The sequence below is a fragment of the Sebastes umbrosus genome, chromosome 9, assembly GCF_015220745.1.
Source record: "Sebastes umbrosus isolate fSebUmb1 chromosome 9, fSebUmb1.pri, whole genome shotgun sequence".
Taxonomy (NCBI): Eukaryota; Metazoa; Chordata; class Actinopteri; order Perciformes; family Sebastidae; genus Sebastes; species Sebastes umbrosus.
The window spans coordinates 16187796-16208653 of NC_051277.1; the positions used below are offsets into that span (position 1 = coordinate 16187796).

Genomic DNA, 20858 nt, shown 5'->3' on the forward strand with positions numbered 1-20858 from the left:
AAACCTATTATGTGTTGTTGTGGTTGTCTCTCAGGCTGTGACATACACTGACATATCCTGCAGCTTCTATGGCGATGACACTATTTTCTCCAAGTAGATGTTGTATTTTATTTTGGTCAAAGAGGGAATCATAATCTTGGGAGTTTACATTTCATTTTTGTAAAGAATCTTTTCCTAATTTCTTCATATGTGCTACATTGTAGCAGGAAATGTTGCTCTGTCTCCACCTGTCTCTGTGATACTCTGTTATCATATGAGTATAAAAGAGGAGCAGGAGGATTTACATCCTGCTGCAGTAGCAGGAAAAATAGGCTACCTCCCACCGCCTCCTCTCTCCTCCCATTTGTTTCCGTCTGTCACTCCCCTTCTCTCCCTCACATATACACACACACTGATGTCATTTCATTGATTGCCCAAGAACAATGGCCTGAGAGGAAGCTGCATTTCTTGGGGAAGTTCAACAACAGCATTCCACGCCAACATGATAAAACTATTGGCACATAAAACCCACTACCAGTGACCATCATCACATCCTCCACATGTGGCTGATCAGTAAATAGATTGAGTTCTGCAATCACTTGACTTATATGAGTCATGCTTGACTGCCAAACTATTTAGGGATCACTAAATTACTGTAATTTTAAGTGTTTTTTCTTGATATTGCAGTAATAATTGCACTTTTAGTTCTGTCTATTGTGTGATTTATTTCTGACTTTACAGATCTTTGGGTGAAACCAAAGCCAAAGAAGTGGGATCCTGAATCTGATAAACAATACTTCAATGTGGGAAGGGTGGAAAGAGGAACAATGTGAGGAATTTCCCCCAGTTTCCTCATGAGTCCCCCCCACACAGTGCTACAGTATGAGTAAACCTGAGTCACAGTATCACTGGGAACACAGACAATGCTGCACCCTAGAGGTGTAAAATGACCAGTGACTTGTCAGACGCTGAAAGCTGTTAAACAAATCTATATTTATTATTCATGATTGCATATCCAGATTACAAATACACACTAAATTCATTATTGCCCAGTCTGAAACTATCTGGGAAGTACAAAAAGAGGGAATGAGAGCAGTAACAGAGACAACAGTGGAGGTAGTTTGCTTTTTAAATTAAAAACACACACATACAAATAAAAGAGGAGTACATGTCTCTCTCCTTGTATGCAGCTTCCTATACAGTAAACCAAACATTTCTAAATCCAATAAGTTATAATGTTCAGATTAATGAATCCAAGTCTTAACTTTAGTCTGTGTATCTGGGAATTTCAGTTTAAAACACTTTAAATTAGCATTCTGGTTACATTTTTATGTGCCTAGGGTTGGGTGCTATGGCCTTATATACTGTTTGATCTGTGTGGTAACTGGTTGCTGTATGTTTTCAGTTCTTAATTGCATTGCCTTTGTATGTATTTCTGATTTTTCTTATATGGGCTCGGTATTGTGTTTTACTGATGTTATAGTAAAGCACCTGTGTTTAAAAAGGTGCTATATAAATAAAGTTTTACTTACTTACTTACTAGCAATAGAAATTTATGAACCATATCATAACTGGATTTTTCCAGACCAGTTACAAAATGTGATCCCCCCTTAATATCTGCATTAGGCCAAATGTGGACAAATCACTGAGCAGGACTGCCTTATGGTGATACTGGACTGACAGGGCTGTTGTATCAATGAGATACCTTCAAGTGGGATATAGATAAACTCTTTTTCTTGAGTATCTACTATATCACAATATATACCGATATTGTGATATAACACAATAGATTTTATCCTTACCACCCATAAATAACTGTTTGTTTCTTTTTTATTTCATTGAAAAAAAAATTCCAGTAGGCCATATTATCAAATTTGAATTAAGTTAAGGTACTGTATATTCTCCTTGAATGATGAATAAGGCATACGTTTGTCTATTTTTCAGACAGTATAAAAAAAAGAAAAGATAAATTAAAAAAAAGGCATTTTCATTATGTTAGTTAAATTAAAGTAATAATTAGTTTTGAAGGTTGTTTCCTGTTGCTTGTTTTTCTAGAATTAAAAAGATCTCTTCATATTGAACAGAGATCATGTTTATTTGTGTCCTTATTTTGAACCACAGTTCATTGATTTTACTGGGAAGTTGTCAAGATATATATTGGTGTACTTTTAGTTTATTAAGTTCATTTCACCGGAGCGAGTTCCTTCTTGTGCAGTGTGCAAAACTACACAAACACAAAGGACAAGAACATGAGTTACTGCCACAGGAAACACATATTCCCCAAACACACACACTGCGTAAGTAAAAGTAACATGCTGAAAAAATTTAAAAATTCCACGTTTAAGTCTTTAAATCTTTGCATCTTTCATGGTCAGAGGAGCACTCCGTTAGTATTGTGTGTGATCATGTGCCTGCGCAGGTTGCTGGGGTTGTTGAAGCTGGCGGTGCATTGGTTGCAGGTGTACGGCTTCTCCCCAGAGTGAGTCCTCAGGTGGATCTTCAGGCTGCCGTTCTGCGTGAAGCGTTTCCCGCACTGCGTGCAAGCGTACGGCTTCTCCCCGGTGTGTATGCGCATGTGGATGCTCAGCGTGGTCTTGTTGACGAACGACTTGCCGCAAAAGGTGCAAAGAACGGGCGGTTCCCCGGTGTGACTCGCCCTGTGCACAATCAGGTCTTCGCGGCTGAGGAAGTGCTCGCCGCAGAAGCTGCAGTCAAGAGATTTGTTGATAGCGGGAGGAAACTGCTGCTGGGCGAACTGGCTGACGTGACTGGGATGCCCCACGTGACCATCAGCTCCAACTATTTGTGGTGTTATTGCAGGATTAAATGCTGTTGAAGCCATTTGGGTGGAAGGATTTCGTTCCTGCATCCCTCTCATCTGGGCTCTGTCACTGGCACCGGTGGCAAAGTTCAGGAGGTTGTCGTGGGTGATGTTGTGGTTGGGAGAGAGAGAGCTAAAAGCCTGGAGTTCAGAGGCAGTGAAGAGGGCGTCGTTCTCTTCCTGCAGGGGCCCTTCCCCGCGTCCGTGAACACTCACGATTCTCAGTTCCTCATTATCACCCGTCAGGCAGGACTCGACATTCTGCGTCCCTGTAGAAACACCACCCTGCGTACTGCGGTTCCCAAAGTCATCCTGACCTAAAAAAATGAGCAAATAAAATGACATTATGAATCAGTGTTTGTGTATGAAGCTTTTAGACTGGGACGTATTAGTCACAAAATTCTTTGCAAGGACATAATTTGAATCAAGACGCTTAAAGTAGCTTCAGCAAAGTCTATGTGTGATTGTAAAGTTCTGACTATTTAATTTGTATTTAACCTTTATTAAACCAGGATAATCCCATTGAGATTTTAATTTCCAAGGGGGTCCTGGCCAAGATAACGGCGTAAAAGTTTCACACAAGCACCACATAAAAACACAAGCTTTAAAACTTTAAGAAACAAAACAGCAAAAAGTCAAAAACAACATATAAAACATTTCATACAATATCGACAACGGACTTAAAACTAACAGCAAGTTGCATCAACCAGAGAATTGTCATTCAGTGTTCAAATAATCCTTAATCCTGGTTTTAAAAACTTGCATGCTTACAAAATAATCTAGTTTAAAATGTCTCTGTAGCTCACACCAGGATGAGGGCGCAAAAAAAAGGTGCGGGTTCTAGGAATGACGCTTCTTATCTGTCCGCATGAGGTTGCAACTACTTAGTAGAGATAACATAGATAAGGAGGCAGTTCGTTTAACGGCCTTATACAGAAAAAATTACCAATGTTTCATCTTTCTCATACAAACTGCAATGATGTGTGCAAAAACCCGAAGAGACTAATTTTAACTATAAGTTAAAAAAATGAGTACAGTGACTCTCTTCCTCTAGTGTGGAATCAGACAGTGCCGGACTGTAAATAGTTATGTGTCATGTCTGAGTCATACCGTTCCTCATGTTTCAGTGCACACTGTGTTGTAATAAATCACCCTGGGAGCCGACTTATTAACAAATCCAACCTAACATAAGCTTCATTGTATTAGCAACGGAAGTCAGACGGCGGCACGTAGTATCGGAGAACTACAGTGGCCTTCAGGTGATGTAAAAAGGCAAAAGGTTCTAGCTAGAGCCAGTGTTTGGTTTGTCCTTTCTGGGCTACTGTAGAAACATGGCGGACTCTGTGAAGAGGACCCGCTTCCTATGCAGATATGATGGGTTCATTCTAAGCTAACGAAAACACAACAATTCTTAGTTTCAGGTGATTATACACTAATGAAAACATAGTCTTGAATATTGTATTACATTTAGGCTAATAGATCCCCCATAATGTTACACACTGTTCCTTTAAAAAGTCTATTTTCTGTTTAGATATTTCCTTAAACATGATTTACTGTATGTCAACAAATCTCCTGAAAAGGCTAAACAAACAATGATTTGGTACAACTAACAATGCTAAATAAGTATTGTCTGTGTAGCCGCTGCCTGCGAGTCATCCTCTTGCATCTGTTGACGACTCACCTCCAGCTGGCCCACATCCTCCCACGTCGTCTTCGTCTTTGATCAGGATGACATCTGAGCTCTCCACATCTGCACACTAACAAATAAGAACACATGTGCATGAGCAAAAGAAAAAAAAACAACCAAAAAAACTATTAGTTACTGAAAGTACTTGTATTTACCTTAACTTGAGTGGCAGAGGAGGAAGTCTTGTTCTCTGATTGGAGAGAAATAGAAGCAGCTTCAACGACAGTCTTCTGAGCCGCTGGTGGCCTAATGACAACTAGAAGGGAAAAAAGACCAATGCATCAATCTCCTGAACATGCTGCACACATGAGAACTGGAATCATGCTTCTAGCTGTTAATTAAAATAAACAAAAACAGATTAAGGCCTTTATAATTGGCCACATGGTGGCGCTATTGAGAGGATCTTTCAATATGTTGAGCCACTTGTGTACCAAGTATTATTTCTTTAGCATATGCACTCTTTGAATTGAGATATTGATGATATTATGCCAAAAATAATAATAATAATAATATTTAATTAGCTGTACCAGATATCAAAAAGCTGAATACAATTTAAAGTCTCGGAAATATGATGAACATGTTAGAAGTTGGGACGGCTGTGGCACATATTTGCACATTTACTACCTCAATTAATTTTTATTGAAGAACAAAATACTGTAACTTGCACACTTTGCTAATGTATATAGTATGTTATTGCACACTTGCTAATGTATATAGTATGTTATTGCACACTTTGCTAATGTATATAGTATGTTATTGCACACTTGCTAATGTATATAGTATGTTATTGCACACTTGCTAATGTATATAGTATGTTATTGCACACTTTGCTAATGTATATAGTATGTTATTGCACACTTGCTAATGTATATAGTATGTTATTGCACACTTTGCTAATGTATATAGTATGTTATTGCACACTTGCTAATGTATATAGTATGTTATTGCACACTTGCTAATGTATATAGTATGTTATTGCACACTTTGCTAATGTATATAGTATGTTATTGCACACTTGCTAATGTATATAGTATGTTATTGCACACTTGCTAATGTATATAGTATGTTATTGCACACTTTGCTAATGTATATAGTGGGTTATTCTATGTTTATACTTTAGTCGTAGTAGTCAGGTATATGTTTATATTGTATTCCAATATTCTTTATACTTTCGTTTTCTTTAAAACTAGTTTTAGTTGAAATGGGCATACACTTACCTTAATAATAAAGAACTTAACTTAAAGTCATAATTAAGTTAAACATGTCAGGTGAATCAGATCACCTGATGACCACCTTTCAGGGGCACGAGGGGCATGCTCGTGTATGTGTCACGTGATAAAGAGTAGTTTGTTATTTAATAATATTAGTTTATTAACCCATTACAGCACGTTTTAATTAAAATAGACATCAATCATCCGGAGGAGGAGGAGCGTGTTGTTACTCCAGTATGAAGTAGGTGTTTATAAAGTGAAAGTACTCTCGTTACCTTGTGATCTAGCTCGTGGTTTGATGATGTTTCCTCTGATCGGAGAGAAGCGGCTGGCCGGCCGGTTGTTCCTGGTCTGCAGCCGGAGAGAGAAGAGCTCACTCCTCATCACCTTCATCCTCATCCTCAGAGCTTCGTTCTCCTTCAGGCTCTGAGTGAGATGAAGGCGGAGAGACGAGGAGCCCTCCGAGAACAACTGGCTGATTTCAGTCACCGCCGCCTTCACCAGCACGTCCATGATGGACAACAGCTGCGACTCCAGGTTCAGACTAGCCGGAGGCATGTTCGTACACATGTTTCACTTCGCTGCCGCTGAGATGTTGGTAAAAAAAAGCGCGACACAAGCGCTGGGTTAGCTCACAAAAGAGATAACACAATAGCACTTCCGGTAGCATGACGCTGGTTACCGTAATCCCTAGAAAGCAGGCGCATTTTCACTTCACGCTTTCCTCTGTGTGGTCAGTGTTTGTTTTTATTAAAGTGGCAGTAGGTGGTATATTTTTGGCATCATTTAGGCAAAAAGTCCATAATAACCTTTCAGCATATTGTAATTAAAGTATTCTGAGAAAAGAACTTCTTGTTTTCAGGCTTTAAAGGTCCCATATCATGCTCATTTTCAGGTTCATACTTGTATTTTGTGTTTCTATTAGAACATGTTTACATGCTGTAATGTTAAAAAAAACCCTTTATTTTCTTCATACTGTCAGCCTGAATATGCCTGTATTTACCCTCTCTGTCTGAAACGCTCCGTTTTAGTGCATTTTGACGGAATTGCAACAGAATTACGTTGCTAGGCAACAGCTTGGGTCCACGTGTACTTCCTGTCAGCTGATGACATTCACATACAAAACATGCACATTCTCAAAATTGTTTGTGGTGCTGGGAGTAGATCCCCTCCAATATGTACTTTTTCACAAAAAAATGATTTGCTCCCGCACACACTTTTCTCTGCTTTTTTAGTCAACATTTCGGTCAATTAGGACCTTCATCAGGACATTAAGAAGATAAAATGGTGGTGTGTGTTCTTTTAAACACCACAACATCAATGTGATTGGATGATTGGAAGTGTCTGCCATCCCTATTGCTTGAGGAAGTGACATTGTCACATATCCATTACACCATGAAAAAACAGGAAGAGAAGAGAATTCACATTCACTGCAACCAGGAATAAACTGGAACACATTTAGAATGTTTACGTTTAAAATTATGTCAAGGGTCTAAATATTGTATATTTGTGACATCACGAATGGGCAGAAATCCTTACAGCTTGTTTCAAATGTAGAGTTTCTGAATACGGGCTGCGTGTATTTCCCTGTGGATTGAGTGTTTCGATACTTTCACAGTATGCATACAGGACTTAAGCCTGCTTTATAATAAAAGAACATGAAAATCTCACTTTTTTTATAATATGGGACCTTTAAATTATCTAGTCCGTGACGGGAGACTTTGGCTGCCAGGTCACAAACTTTCTCATTTTACAGCTAAACAGTACACTACAACATGTTTCTGAAAACATTTGAGCTGAGAAATAGGCATTGCAGTAACAGAATATTGATTCATATTTGATCAGCGCTGCCTAGTTTGACCATTTGATCGGGGTTCACGAGTGATAGACAGATGGCTCTCATAGATGGAAGCTGGACAGCAGACCTCAGATCAGCTCTGACTGGTTGTTTTCCTCTGGTCTGTGAAATCTTGCAGATGCCATTAGGAGTAGGCTACCGGAGGACACAGAGGCACATCATTTTTTTCAGATTACCTGTCTCATGCACTACTGTCAGGATATAGTGACCGTTTTATAAAAAGGTCCTAATACTACTACCTGTGAATACATCATCCATAGTCTTGTTGTCATAATTCATTCCCATTCATCTTGGCTGAGCATCACAAATACAATCAATTTTCCAATTCACAAGTTCATTATTTAATTCACGTTTTCTATAAACACACAGCAAATAAAGGAACTGAACATTTCTGCTTGATGTGCTCAATACAAACATATGCAACAAATACACAGCATAGTAGACTACACTTTCAAACATACTGTATAGGATTGCAGTTAACTAACATCACGTAGTCAGTCAATCCAACACCAAACTAAGACTTACTCATTGAAGTACCACAACCATCAACACTCTTTTTGGTCTTTTCAGTCTTTGTTTGCCATCAGTTTTTTTTCTAGGACTCTGCCTTGACTAACACTCCTCCATCTCCCTCCGTCTCACAGCTCTTCGGTGCATTTTCATCCTCGCCAGCCCCCTCTGTCTCTGTAATATCTCCCTGTGTCTCCTCTTGGCTTTCCATCGTCCTGTCCTCAGCAGACTCTTCCTCGTCCTTCTCCGGTGACATCTCTCCTTTATCTTTCTCCTCTCCCTCGTTATCAACCTTGTTGTCTTTCTCCTCCTTTTCCTTCCTGTCCTTCCTCTCTTTCTCTATTTTGGAGAGGCTGTGGCACATGGACTGGACATATGTGAACACACACATGGGGTCCGGGTTTTTACCCATCATGATCATGTCACCCACTTCCAGCAGAGGGTAGCAGTCGGCCAGGGACCTGCCAGGGAGTGAAGTGACAAGGGGACAGAGGAGAGGAGAGGAAAGGAAAGGAAAGGAAAGAGCTGAGGTGAGACAAAGCAGTGACATATAGGTTATACAGAGAGAGAGTCCTGACCTTCTCACTGATTCGTAAGGTCATTTTAAATGTGCAAAATACTAATCAACGGGGCAACATTAACGAGTAAAATCTATGGTAAGCAGCAGCTTTCTCTGACTTTTATCCAGCAAATTTGCATGCAAAGCTAAATTCAACATAGCCAACTCAAACTATCCTCTCTGAGGGATTTGACATCCTTCCCTCTAGTAAGATACAGGTTGAGGTTTGAGAATCGTAGGTGCAAGAGGTTCAAGTTTTCATTTATCCCATGTCCAATAAGCACTCTTAGCAGTAATAACTTATTATTTTGGCCACCTTGGGGCAGCAGAAACAAGTTATGAACACAACGTTGACTTAATCACCTTTTAAGTTGAAATGGCAAACATGTTATCATGCTTATTTGCAATCCAGCAGTTATTATCATTCATTTTGAGTCATGTTTCTGTCCTGATGAATGTAAGTCAAATATTAACTCTCTTTTAGCTCTACCAACTCCTGTGGGAAATGTCTGCTTCTTTAGTTGCTAAATGCTCCACTGTGTTCACCAACTCTCTAACTGTGTCTAACTGTGGGTTTTAGAGCTTCTTCTCTGAAGACAACTGCCTGCTGCGGCCGTAAAATGAAGTGTATATTTATATTATTTTATTTTGTATTCCATATATGTTATATATTTAATTTTAATTTTATGTCTTGAATTATCATTTTGTTCTTTAGTTGCATTATTTTCTCTGATAATGAGCATTGTAAGAGGGAGATCCAAGATTTTCATTGCCAATGACTGCTTCTCTGTAATTACATACTGTATGACATTAAAGAACTTTAAACATCAATTATCTTATTGTGTTGTTATTGTGTTAATGTTTTATGCTTTTTTGCTGCACATCAATGTATTCTTGTGGGATAATAAAGATCTGGACTGAGCTGAGAGAAGCAATGAAGGGGAGAGCATTAAAAACGCCATACTCTGCAGTTTGGAAGGCCAGAGTGAAGTTTTTCTCCCTCTCCTTTGGTTTCAGGGAGCTAAAGTCGAAAGCATCAGGAAAGAAACGATGGATCAGAGCGCAGAAGGCCAGCCCGTCACACCAGGACGATGAGAAGTTCTCTATGTTGACACCCTGAAAGGTCAAAGGACAGGAAGGTAGTCACACTGAGGCTTATTTATTTTGTTTTAGAAGTCCTCTGGTCCCAAATCTTGATGACAAATCTTGAAATTTGGTGATGAAGACAGTGTGTTGAGCTCACCTCATAGTTGCGAGTCTTGCTGCGACACCACTGAAGCATCTTCTGTTTGATTGAAGCTCCTGTAGCCCCGGCCGTAGATGACCTCTGAATTTTGAAGTTGCGTGGTGCCGGTGTCCTAAAAATGGCACAGTATTGCACAATTTCTAATGAAACCCTTATGAGACCATATTTACTGTCATTTATATGAGTTACTGGGTACAATGACTTACTCTGGTGCACCTTGTTGGAACTTGGCAATGATGTCGTTTTTAGCAGCTGCTCTAATAGAGCGTGCTGAGGGTCTCGGTCGGGAGACAGAAGAAGAGGGAGGACCACTCTTTCTTTTGGGCTTCCCTTGCTTTTCTACCTCCTTACTCTTTCCTTTGTCTTTTGTTTCTAAATCCGCTTCCTCGACTTGTTTTGTCTTCTCTGCCCCTTTTGCTGCTTTTTCATTCACATCTTTTTCTGCCTTTTCCTCTGTTTTGCTCTTCTTCTTCTCCTCTTTGTTTTTGTCTGTCATCTCCTCTCCATCTTTTCCAGTCTCACAACTCTTGACCTCCTCCACCTGCCCACCTGTCTCGTCTTCCTTCCTCTCTCCCTCCCCATCGTTTTCTCCACTCGTCGGTTCAGGATCTTTCAAGTCAACATCAGCGGAGGCCTTTTCTTCTTCAGCCTCTTCAGCCTTTTTAGCCTCTTCAGCTTCTTCAGCGTCACATTTGGTATGCTTTGATGGAGGAGTCTGAGGCTTGTCTGCATCTCCGGCGCTGCCTTCCTCTTCTCCTCCCTGCTCTGGTACTGAATCTTCCTTCCCCTTCTCCCCCTTATCTCCCTGACCTTCCACTGTCTCCTCTGCTGGAGGCTCTCTCCCTTTACTCTCCTCAAGCTCGGGCTCATCTGTCTGGAGGACAAGCAGCGTAAAATAGAGTTTAGTTATGCATCAAATCAGATAAAAGTTACAGGAATTTAAGTGTGAAAACAATACACATTATTTCTCTGTGATAACTAAGCAACTTAATCTGTTGAGGAAAGACACAAGATGTGGTTAAAAGTTGTTCGTCCAAGCTACGTGTGGATTATCTTGAATACTTATTTATTCTTATGGAAGTGCCAATATATATAGAGTGTATACAGATTTCTTAATTGGATGGTGTATGGATATTGGCTGCTCATGTACAGTAATTTCCATTTCCAATATCATCATTCTACCTTGGCCACAGTCATGTTTATGGTTAAAGTTATTGGCCAAATCGCAGACTAAAACCTATGTTTATTATTATTTCTTTTTAGTTAAGATGATGTATCTCACATCTGCCAACAAATATTTTTAACATTTTTCTGAACGGAGATGTTCAATCATCACTGTGTCATGCAAATAATTTAAAATAAGCCTGACTGAGCCATGGGGGAAGTAGCTGTAGCTCAATGTAAAATACTGTTTGCTCAGACAACGACCCCGACGACCCCTGCCTCACTTAGACATAGACATGTTCATTAGTCTGGGAGCTAATTACGAGTTTTAGTGGTGTGCAAACTACTACAGAAGTCACTAAAGCATTTGAGATATTTACTATTACAACACAATACTGGCAATAAATAAGGACACACACAAGTGGAAGCCGAACACATGCTGTTGTTATCCTGCTCCAGTTTCACTGCCGAGATAAATTTAGGTTTCTGTTTTGATTGATTTAAAAAATACAGAGAAGATTTTTTAATTAACTTGGTGACAATCTTGTTTGAACTATTACTAAGAACTTCTGTTTGAAGGGTAACATTATGTACAACGTACTAAAATTAGTGTCCATGCTTTACTAGGGATTACATGGTCCTCGAACCACAGAGAATAATGTAACGTGAGACCTGAAGCTCCACTCGGGGACTTGTTGAGTATCTCACTTATCTGAATGCGGCTGAGAGGTTGAACTTTCATATGGAAATTAGCCTACTGTAGTTTTTAATAGTAGTTCACACCTGAACCTCAAATAAAGGTCAACTTCATCCAAATGAAAACGTTTAAAGCACGCAACTAATCAATAAGCAAAACCCTGTTGGCTCTCTGCATTTAAATATCAAGATGTTTCCTCTGACACGAGTGCTATTGATCAGTTGTGTCAGTTGAGGGTCATACAATCTGCTTTGAAACTTCACTAAAATCTTCAATGATTTCAGATCTCATCGAGACAAAATGTTGCATACACAATTTTCATTTTTGAGATGAATGTAATCACATTTGAAATACTGTATAATCTGTTAAAATGTCTCTGCAGGAGCAGCCACACCAGGTCAGGCCTCGCACCGGTGACTCATCAGAGAGGGAATAGGAAACTCCACGGTGTGTTAGTGTGTGTGTGTGTGTGTGTGTGTGTGTGTGTGTGTGTGTGCATTGCTTTGCATAACTTTAGTGACTCTGTGTGTTACGTTCTTCAGACAGGAGTAAGAACAGGTGTAGCACAGCCAATTCAGCCAAAAGCACTTCAACTGTCCAAACACAACACCTGCCATGGTCACAAATACACTCACTGCCTATTCCTGGTTCAGATTGTGATACCGGTCATTATGGATTTTTACAAATGTGACAAATTTTACGCTGCAATTTAATGTAAAAAACACAGACCTGGTTGTTGTTGTTGTTGGTGTCAGTCTGACTGGTCGTCTCAGATGTCGCCTGGCTGGACGATTCTCCATCCATGATGTCCAGAAATGTCTGTTTATCCACTGGATCAAAGGTCAAACCAGACTCTCTTTTAAACTAACGCCCCGGGACGATTAAATGATCTATCTTCCCTAGAAAGTTTTCATTCAGTCAATCCTCCTCACAGGAAGCCTGCTCAATGTCTTGCTCTCTGCTCCTCACTACTCTTCTTTGCTTCCCTGTCTCCCCCCTCTCTGTCAGCACTGCCCCTGTGTTTGTGATGTGTGTGTTGGTTTGTGGATATCTGCCTTCACCCCCTTTCACCAGACACCCCCACCCATCTGCTTTGTGAGGATGCCTATGCTTCTTTATCTGACCTTTCGAACAACACGGGGTCCCGAAATAGAGTCACGGTGACATAGGCGCTATCCAACGGGCCAGACAGCTGCGTTTGCTGTGGAAACCGTGGCTGTATACACACACACACACATATATAAAGCACACGTATGCAGTCCATTAGACATGCTGCTCACAGACACCCAATCCGCCTCTTTGCTCTTAATGTAAATTGTTGATATATACACCTATTCGAAGATTGATGCCGCTCTCATGTCAAGAGAGCGGCATCAATCTTCTCGTCTAACTCTCAGCAAGAAAACAACAAAGCGTATTTCCCAAAATGGGAAACACCAATTTAAAGGTACTTTTTCATGAAATCTCAATGAGAGTCGTACACAATTTCTTATGAATACATTTCTCCCTGTCTGCCTTCTGTTCAGTGCACCTTTAATACTGTAAATCAGCATCAAGTGAGACAGTCAGTATGCCTCAAGCTAGATAAGTCTATTCATTAACCCTCTGAGACCCAAAATAGACCCCTTTTTGTCTTTTTTTAGAGGGGACAGGGGGTCTTTAGGAGGGGATAGCAGGTCAACAGTAGATGTCACATAGAAGTGGTGTACATCATCTGAAAGCTGGGAACCTGAACATTAATTTTCATCCCCAAGCTCATATACTGTATGTCTCATAAGTTGTCGCAGCAATTTTGGGGTTGATATCATTTGTTACACAGAGTTGGTTCTAAATTTGCCCATTTTTTACCACTCGGGAATTTATAAAAATGATCAATAATCCCTCCAAAATACCACATTAAGACACCACGACACCTTGAGAAACACCATAGAAAAAGCCATGCTGTGATTTGGTATCAAAAACTTTTGACTTTTGGACAGCATGTGATTATCATAAAGTAGGTCTGTAAAGGGGAGACTCGTAAGTACCCATTTAACCCATTTTCATTCACATATCTTATGGTCAGAGGTCAAGGGACCCCTTTGAAAATGCCAGTTTTTCCTTGCTAAAATTTAGCCCAACTTTGGAGCGTTATTTAGCCTCCTTACTGACAAGCTAGACAAGGTTGGTACCAATAGATTCCTTAGTTTTTTTTATAGTTTCATAGGATATCTGTACCTTCAATCTAGCTCCAAAACAGAACCTGCTACAGCCTCTGAAATACAGTAAAGTCGGTCTGGATCGCCCCCCGATCACGTGGGTCTCAGAGGGTTAAACAAGTTATTCATCACTACTTTGTCCAATGTGCTTAACAGAAATAAAACCCTGTCACCTAAAATTGCAATCTTTTCCATCACTTTGTTCACATTTTTTATTTTGAATGTCTTTAATTAAAAAACATCCTGGACATCCTGGTTTTAAACTCATTCAGGGTTACTATGCTTTGAAGCTTAAGATCAGTCCGTCTAAATCCAATCTAAAAGCTTTCTTTCCAAATTTTGCTACGACTTTGGAAACAACAAAACACAAAAAGTCCTGCAAGCGGAGTTGTCATTTCCATAATTCAAAATCAAAAGAGAAGATAAGCAGGAAGGAATTTTACCAGGAATAGCTTGGTAAATAAAAACATACCAATGACTGAGGCGGCGTGTTGATAAAGCCGGCCAATTCATGGTGGATGCATGGTTAAACAAGACTATAGTCCGACTTCTCAACTTGGCGTCCTGTCCGAACAGTTTACCTACTCATTCAACACAAAACAGATGGTTTTAAAAATAAATGTCTATCTTTATTTCCCACTCCGTCTGTCATTATCTTCTCCTACCCCCCACATCCTTCTCCTCCTCCTCCCTTCTGTCTCAGTCTTGGGGGCTATAAATATGTCAACGCCTTCTTGTGCATCTGTCCCACTCCCTCCTGCTCATGACCGACTCACTGAAGCACAACTATGTATCTGTTGCACTTTGTATTGTTGTAAAACGAGAGGACATGATACTATTAAATAGGGAAAACAAAGGAGATGTTGAGAGATTTACATGTAGGCGCTGATAATGTTAAAGCTGCTGTTTGATTGTCGTTATTTTTTTTGCCATCGTTCAGGGATCATCTCAAATGATTGTCTTTACTTTGAGTGAAGTGCCTCATGCCAGTCCAGTGGTGGAAGAAGTACTCAAATCTTTTACTTAAGTAAAAGTAGCAATACTACAGTGTAGAAATACTCTGTTACATGTAAAAGTCATGCTTTCAAAATCTTACTGAAGTAAAAGTACAAAAATTAGCATATAAATAGACTTAAAGTAAAAGTTCTCATTTTGCAGAATCATATACTGTATATATTATTGGATTATAATTAATGTGTTCATCACTAATGTTGCAGCTGGTAAAGGTGGAGCTAGTTTTCATGACTTTATATACTGCTGGGTAGCTAAATAATTTAATATATATTTTATATTATTAATCAGAATTGGCACAGTAGCTATTAACTAAAGCTGTCATATTATGTAATGAAGCTAAAGTTCAATAATTGCCTCTAAATTGTAGTGGAGTAGAAGTATAAAGTAGCATAAAATGGAAAAACTCAAGTGAAATACAATACTGCAGAATTGTACTTAAGTGCTTTGGTAAAGTTACATTCCACCACTGTGCCAGTCATATTCTCCTCACTTATCTGGATGTGTGTCGAGTTATTTGGGTTTCTATTCTCAATGTCTGACCACAGAGGACGAGTCGGACTACTCAAGTCCTTTACTTCTTTATTTGACTTTATTTAAAGACTTTCACAAAACAGGAATTGACTTTAAACAAGACAGTTTGACGTAAAAGGAGTTTGTCAGGTTGATAACCTTTGAAAAGAATACAAAAAGGCAAAATAAACATATCAGTCACTGCCATTTTTAATAACATTTCCATGCTGGCTTACATGTTTTCCATCAGCATTTTCTAATTATTTTTCTCTCAATAAATGTAAATAAATTATTAATGACTTAAGAAATATTAATCACATTTAAAATATTTCTGATAAATCACCAGTTCATCAGATAAATTATTATTATTATTATTATTATTATTAGCAATAATAATAATAATAATAATAATAATAATAATAGTAATAATAATAATAACTTTATTTGGATAGTACTTATCTAAATATGGTTACTACGTGCTTCACAACATACACGAGTATATAAAAAAAGATATATTACTACAAAAGACATACAACATAGTTACAATGATAAAAACATTAGAAATAAAATAATAGTGTGCAGAAAGAAAAAAAGCAACACAAAAGTTACAAATCAGGCATCTAGAAAGGCTTTCCTATAAAAATGATAAACTTCACCCAGAATAAAATATTAAATTAATTTATGTAGCTGAACATAAACTTACATAAACCGAATATAACTGTCAAATAACCTCCTTTAAACACTGCGTTGTTGCATCAAATGCTGCATAAACAAAGCAAGCCTGCAGCATCGTCAAATATAAATAAATAAGCACCACCATAATTAGATTATTATATGCGCAACACCATCATTATTAAACATTTAATCTCTAGCGTTACTACTGCTTCATCAGAGGACAACACAGCCTTCAAACAAGTGAAATAATTTACATACCAGTAGTGTTTCTCGACCTGAATATCAACTAACGTTTTTCACCTGGATGATCCTGAAACAAGTCAGTCACTTTAAAGCATCACCTCACATGAACTATGAGCTCAGCTCTGCCCTCCAGTGGGACTCACACACAATGCAACTGGCACTCACTGATATTATAAATACAACTCAGTTTTCAAAACATGAATAGCCTACATAAAATTAATTAAAATAAATACTGACTTTTGTCCTCCCAGTGTGTGTCCACAACGGAGACCTTGAAAGACTCACTAAGCCTGTTGTGTTTGTCTTTCTACTTCTTGGACTATATGTGCATTAAAGTGGCAGCATCCTGGTATGAGGTGAATGTTTTTCTCTTTCTCAAATAGCAGAGCACAAAGTTTGAAACGTTTGTGGACAGGTCAAACTAAAAGATTAAAAAAAAAAAGCTCCATTGCTAGTCAATCTAAATCCAAATTGGTCTACCCACCAATGTATACAGACTGCTTGACCTTGATGTGATTTGAAGACACAGCCCTCTGACCTGGAGTCAGACGCGCTACCGATGCACCACAAGGTCTGCTCTGAGAGGCAGAAGTGGCATTTGATAAAGTTGGCCTGCTAAACACTTTTATATGTCACAGAACATGGAAAGAATGGATTTTCATTTAATTATTCAATTAAATACTCAACTGGTTGTCAAGCTAACTAAACACTGCTCCACCCACCCATTGCTTCAGGAGCAGTCACAGAGCTTTGCAGCTGTTTGACCTTGATATGATTTGAACATGCAACCATTTCATTTAATTTGTTACCTAATTAGCTGAAATAATCAGCTCAACTTGTTGTCAATCTAACAATGAATCATTTTATATACCTGTTAATTCAAAGGTAAGACATTGAGCTTCAAAGTTGTTTGACCCTGATGTGATTTGAACACACAACCTTCTGATCTGGAGTCAGACGCGCTACCGTTGCGCCACAAGGTCTGCGCAGAGAATCAGAAATGGCACTTTATAGAGGTCAACTGGGTCTGCTTAGGTATTTTATACATGTCACAGAGCACAGAAAGGATGATTTTTATTCAATATGTCACACAAAAACAGAGCAATAATAGTCAAACTGAAGAATCAGCTGAACTTGTAAATCTACCTCTTATTTCACACACAGCCCTCTGATCTGACACTTAATAACTTTATTAACTGAAGCTGAAAGAATCAGCTCCATTGCTTGTAAATTTAAATTGGTCTAACTACTAAACTTATTCACACTGTTTGACCTTGATGTGATTTGAACGCACAACCTTCTGATCTGGAGTCAGACGCGCTGCCGTTGCGCCACAAGGTCTGTTTGGAGAATCAGAAGTGGCACTTTATAGAGGCCAACTGGGCCCGCTAAGCACTTTCTACACATCACAGAGGATGCAAAGGATGGGTTTTCATCTAATTAGCTGAAATAATCAGCTCAACTAGTTGTCAATCTAACAATAAATCATTTTATATACCTGTTAATTCAAAGGTAAGACATTGAACTTTAAAGTTGTTTGACCCTGATGTGATTTGAACACACAACCTTCAGATCTGGAGTCAGACACGCTACCATTGTGCCACAAGGTCTGTTTCCAGCAGCTAAAGTGGCACTTTATAGAGGCCAACTGGGCCTTCTAAGGTATTTATAAATGTCACAGAGCACAGAAAGGATGATTTTTATTCAATATGTCACACAAAAACAGAGCAATAATAGTCAAACTGAAGAATCAGCTGAACTTGTAAATCTAACTAGTCGAACCACCTGTTATTTCACACACAACCATCTGATCTGACGCTTAATAACTGAAAGAATCATCTACATTGCTTGTCAATTTAAATACAAATTGGTCTAACTAATAAACTTATTCACACTGTTTGACCCTGATGTGATTTGAACACACAACCTTCTGATCTGGAGTCAGACGCGCTACCATTGCGCCACAAGGTCTGTTTCCAGAAGCTGAAGTGTCACTTTATAGAGGCCAACTGGGCCTGCTAAGTTATTTATAAATGTCACAGAACACAGATATTATTTTATATATTCAAGTTGTCATACAAACATAGATGAAGGCGCAGAAAGAAACAGCTCCATTGCTCGTCAATCTAAACCTGAACTAGTCTAATCACCAATTATCTAAGCAGTTTGACCTTGATGTGATTTGAACACCAACCCGGTCAAAGAGGAAAGCATTGTCAGGAAACTGAATGGAAACGATGGTGAAATCAAAGAGAACTGTTTATCCTGTTCACTACAATCTGTTGACACATAAAACAGAGAAAGAGAGAACAAATACTGTGGTTAAACAGGTGAAACAGAGAGGCCTGCATATATGAGAGTTGTAATCAAATACAACTCTTTATGCAGGCCTCTATGACAAGTGACATTAAAGGTGACTAAGGTCAGAGAGGCCTGCATAACAAATTGTATTTGATTGTAACTCTTTATGCAGGCCTTAATTACTGTATCATAGCCACAGAAATCACCTCATCCACAGACACTCCAACATACTCGTAACTAATGTGAGCCATTATCGCACCATCAAGCCATGGTCCCTCACACACCACACACACAGAAACACAAGTGTCACTCCTCCTGCCAAACAAAGGAAATAAAAACGACAAATGTAATTCTGATTCATGTAGAGAGGACTATGTGTTGACATGAGCCTGTTCTGCACCTTTAAAGCAATGACATTTTCATAAATAGAATGTGACCTGCATGACACGTTAAAATCACTTACATAATCTTAAAGTTGCACAAGCAAGACATGAGCTGGAAACATCTGCCCAGATGTTTCCAGTTCATGTCCTGCTTGAGTTCGCGCAGTTAGGTCAGCTAGCAAGTGGGTAACATAATGCAGTAAATGCAAAGGCATAATGACAGGAAAAAGATGAGGCTGCTGGAAGTGTCAACATTTTCCTCAGACATATTACAAAATTATGAAGAAAAACAATGTGCACCGATGAACTTCCATTGCCTCCACCATTTCTGACAACGCCAACAAACACGTCACAGCTCGTGAACTCTGAGCTTTCAGAAACTTTCCATTTACGAGGTCGTGAATAGCACAAGAAGAGGGCGTTTCAAATGGACTCTTCTTGTAAACACGACCTGAAGTAACTCATGACTTCCCATGATGCTACAGGCTTCTCCAAAGGAAAAATGTATAATTATCTATATCTCCCGAGAAGTTAATCATAAGTTAAGTTAGTTAAAAATAGGGTAAAAGTTTAAAAATCATACAGAAATTGAACAGAGGACTCTCACCGGCACTCCTTGGTTGTGTTGGGATGGTTGTCTGTACATAGATATGATTGTTAGATTAAATCAGACGTCAGATCACCTCAGCAAGGCAATGATTCAACATACCGGATAGTTAAAGCCACTAGAGTATTCATTTGATTATACCATCTTTCACATTAATCTAATGTCATAAGTTTAAGAATTAGTGCAGCGTTCACTACTGTCTGCCAAAGAGTCTGTTCTTTGTACCATTGGGGAGTGTTATCAGTGTTCAAGATGCACTGCCACAGTGTAACAAAAACTTCAAATATTACAGAAACACAATGGTAGAACACAGGAGCTTTAGTGGCTGTCTCAACTATGGATGTATTAAGGTCTCAACTAATTCTTCTTGAACTTTATGAAAAAAAATTGACAGAATTGTCTGTAAGAAGATATTATATTGAAGAGGAGTGTGAGACTTCCTCTTTGTTGGCTGGCTGATGATCAGTGTATGTTTTTATGTTTTAATCACGCATGGAGAAAAATGTTTCTTCCTTAGCTCCCTTTTCTCTGTTAATATACACTGCTCAAAAACATTAAGGGAACACTTAAATCACAATTATTCAAGTTGAAAATCTTTACTGATGTTTGATGTGTATAAATTGTTGAGAACAAAATGACGTAACGGTCAATGGAAACCAAAATCATCAACGGACAAAATCATCAACGGACAAACCAAACACTGTTAACTTTTCCTGCTTGGGCCGGAGTCGTTAACGTTACTCGCTCCTGTCGCTGCCGCTCTCTCTCTCTTGCTTCACCACTCACTTACTACATACACACTGACTCTCCTCCAAATGGCCTTCGCTACTCTTACAACAACTGGTTCTAGAGAGGGACATTTGCGTTTTTGCGTCGGCCACCGTAGTTCTTCTACAGGCTTGGCACACAGGAGAGGCTTCAGTCGGTTGCAATTTGCAACCTCACTGCTATACCGCCAGAACCTACATACTCCTCCTTCAAGGATTTAAGATGGAACATAAAAAAACACATGAAATCAGAGCAATGCAAGCAGAGGCTATATTACACCCCTGTAATATTATTTGACAATAAGGCTATCTCGTCAGGTAAGGCAAGAGTCTGGAAGATATTAAAATCAGGCAATAAAAAAATATATAAAATAAAAACCCACAATTGGCGTCGTCAAGGTAACGTGATATGTCACAAAGTGCTGTCC

General features: G+C 39.0%; 2 protein-coding genes and 4 non-coding genes across 7 annotated transcripts; all 6 read right to left on the bottom strand.

Annotated features, from left to right (window-relative positions):
• Positions 1 to 952: 952 nt before the first annotated feature.
• On the bottom strand, positions 953 to 6507 carry LOC119494201 (transcription factor che-1-like). The gene is made up of 4 exons (XM_037779921.1): positions 5974 to 6507; positions 4643 to 4743; positions 4482 to 4557; positions 953 to 3117 (listed from the first exon to the last, which is right to left on the bottom strand). Exons 1-4 carry the CDS (start codon positions 6266 to 6268, stop codon positions 2351 to 2353), a joined length of 1239 nt encoding a protein of 412 aa, XP_037635849.1. The 5' UTR covers positions 6269 to 6507; the 3' UTR covers positions 953 to 2350.
• A 1374-nt stretch (positions 6508 to 7881) lies between these two features.
• Positions 7882 to 12890, bottom strand: smtnl1 (smoothelin-like 1). Of its 2 annotated transcripts, none has more exons than XM_037779199.1 (5): positions 12469 to 12890; positions 10078 to 10749; positions 9869 to 9983; positions 9590 to 9741; positions 7882 to 8527 (listed from the first exon to the last, which is right to left on the bottom strand). In XM_037779199.1, the coding sequence occupies exons 1-5, from the start codon at positions 12534 to 12536 to the stop codon at positions 8152 to 8154; spliced, it is 1383 nt and encodes a 460-aa protein (XP_037635127.1). In that variant the 5' UTR covers positions 12537 to 12890; the 3' UTR covers positions 7882 to 8151. The 2 variants fall into 2 exon arrangements, with proteins under 2 accessions (XP_037635127.1, XP_037635126.1); XM_037779198.1 differs by having other exon boundaries at positions 10078 to 10745; positions 12462 to 12890.
• A 4393-nt stretch (positions 12891 to 17283) lies between these two features.
• trnaw-cca lies at positions 17284 to 17355 on the bottom strand. The gene has a single exon. It is a non-coding gene; the product is annotated as a tRNA-Trp (tRNA).
• Positions 17356 to 17641: 286 nt separating this feature from the next.
• On the bottom strand, positions 17642 to 17713 carry trnaw-cca. The gene has a single exon. It is a non-coding gene; the product is annotated as a tRNA-Trp (tRNA).
• A 197-nt stretch (positions 17714 to 17910) lies between these two features.
• trnaw-cca lies at positions 17911 to 17982 on the bottom strand. Its single transcript has one exon. It is a non-coding gene; the product is annotated as a tRNA-Trp (tRNA).
• Positions 17983 to 18271: 289 nt separating this feature from the next.
• On the bottom strand, positions 18272 to 18343 carry trnaw-cca. The gene has a single exon. It is a non-coding gene; the product is annotated as a tRNA-Trp (tRNA).
• Positions 18344 to 20858: the final 2515 nt, after the last annotated feature.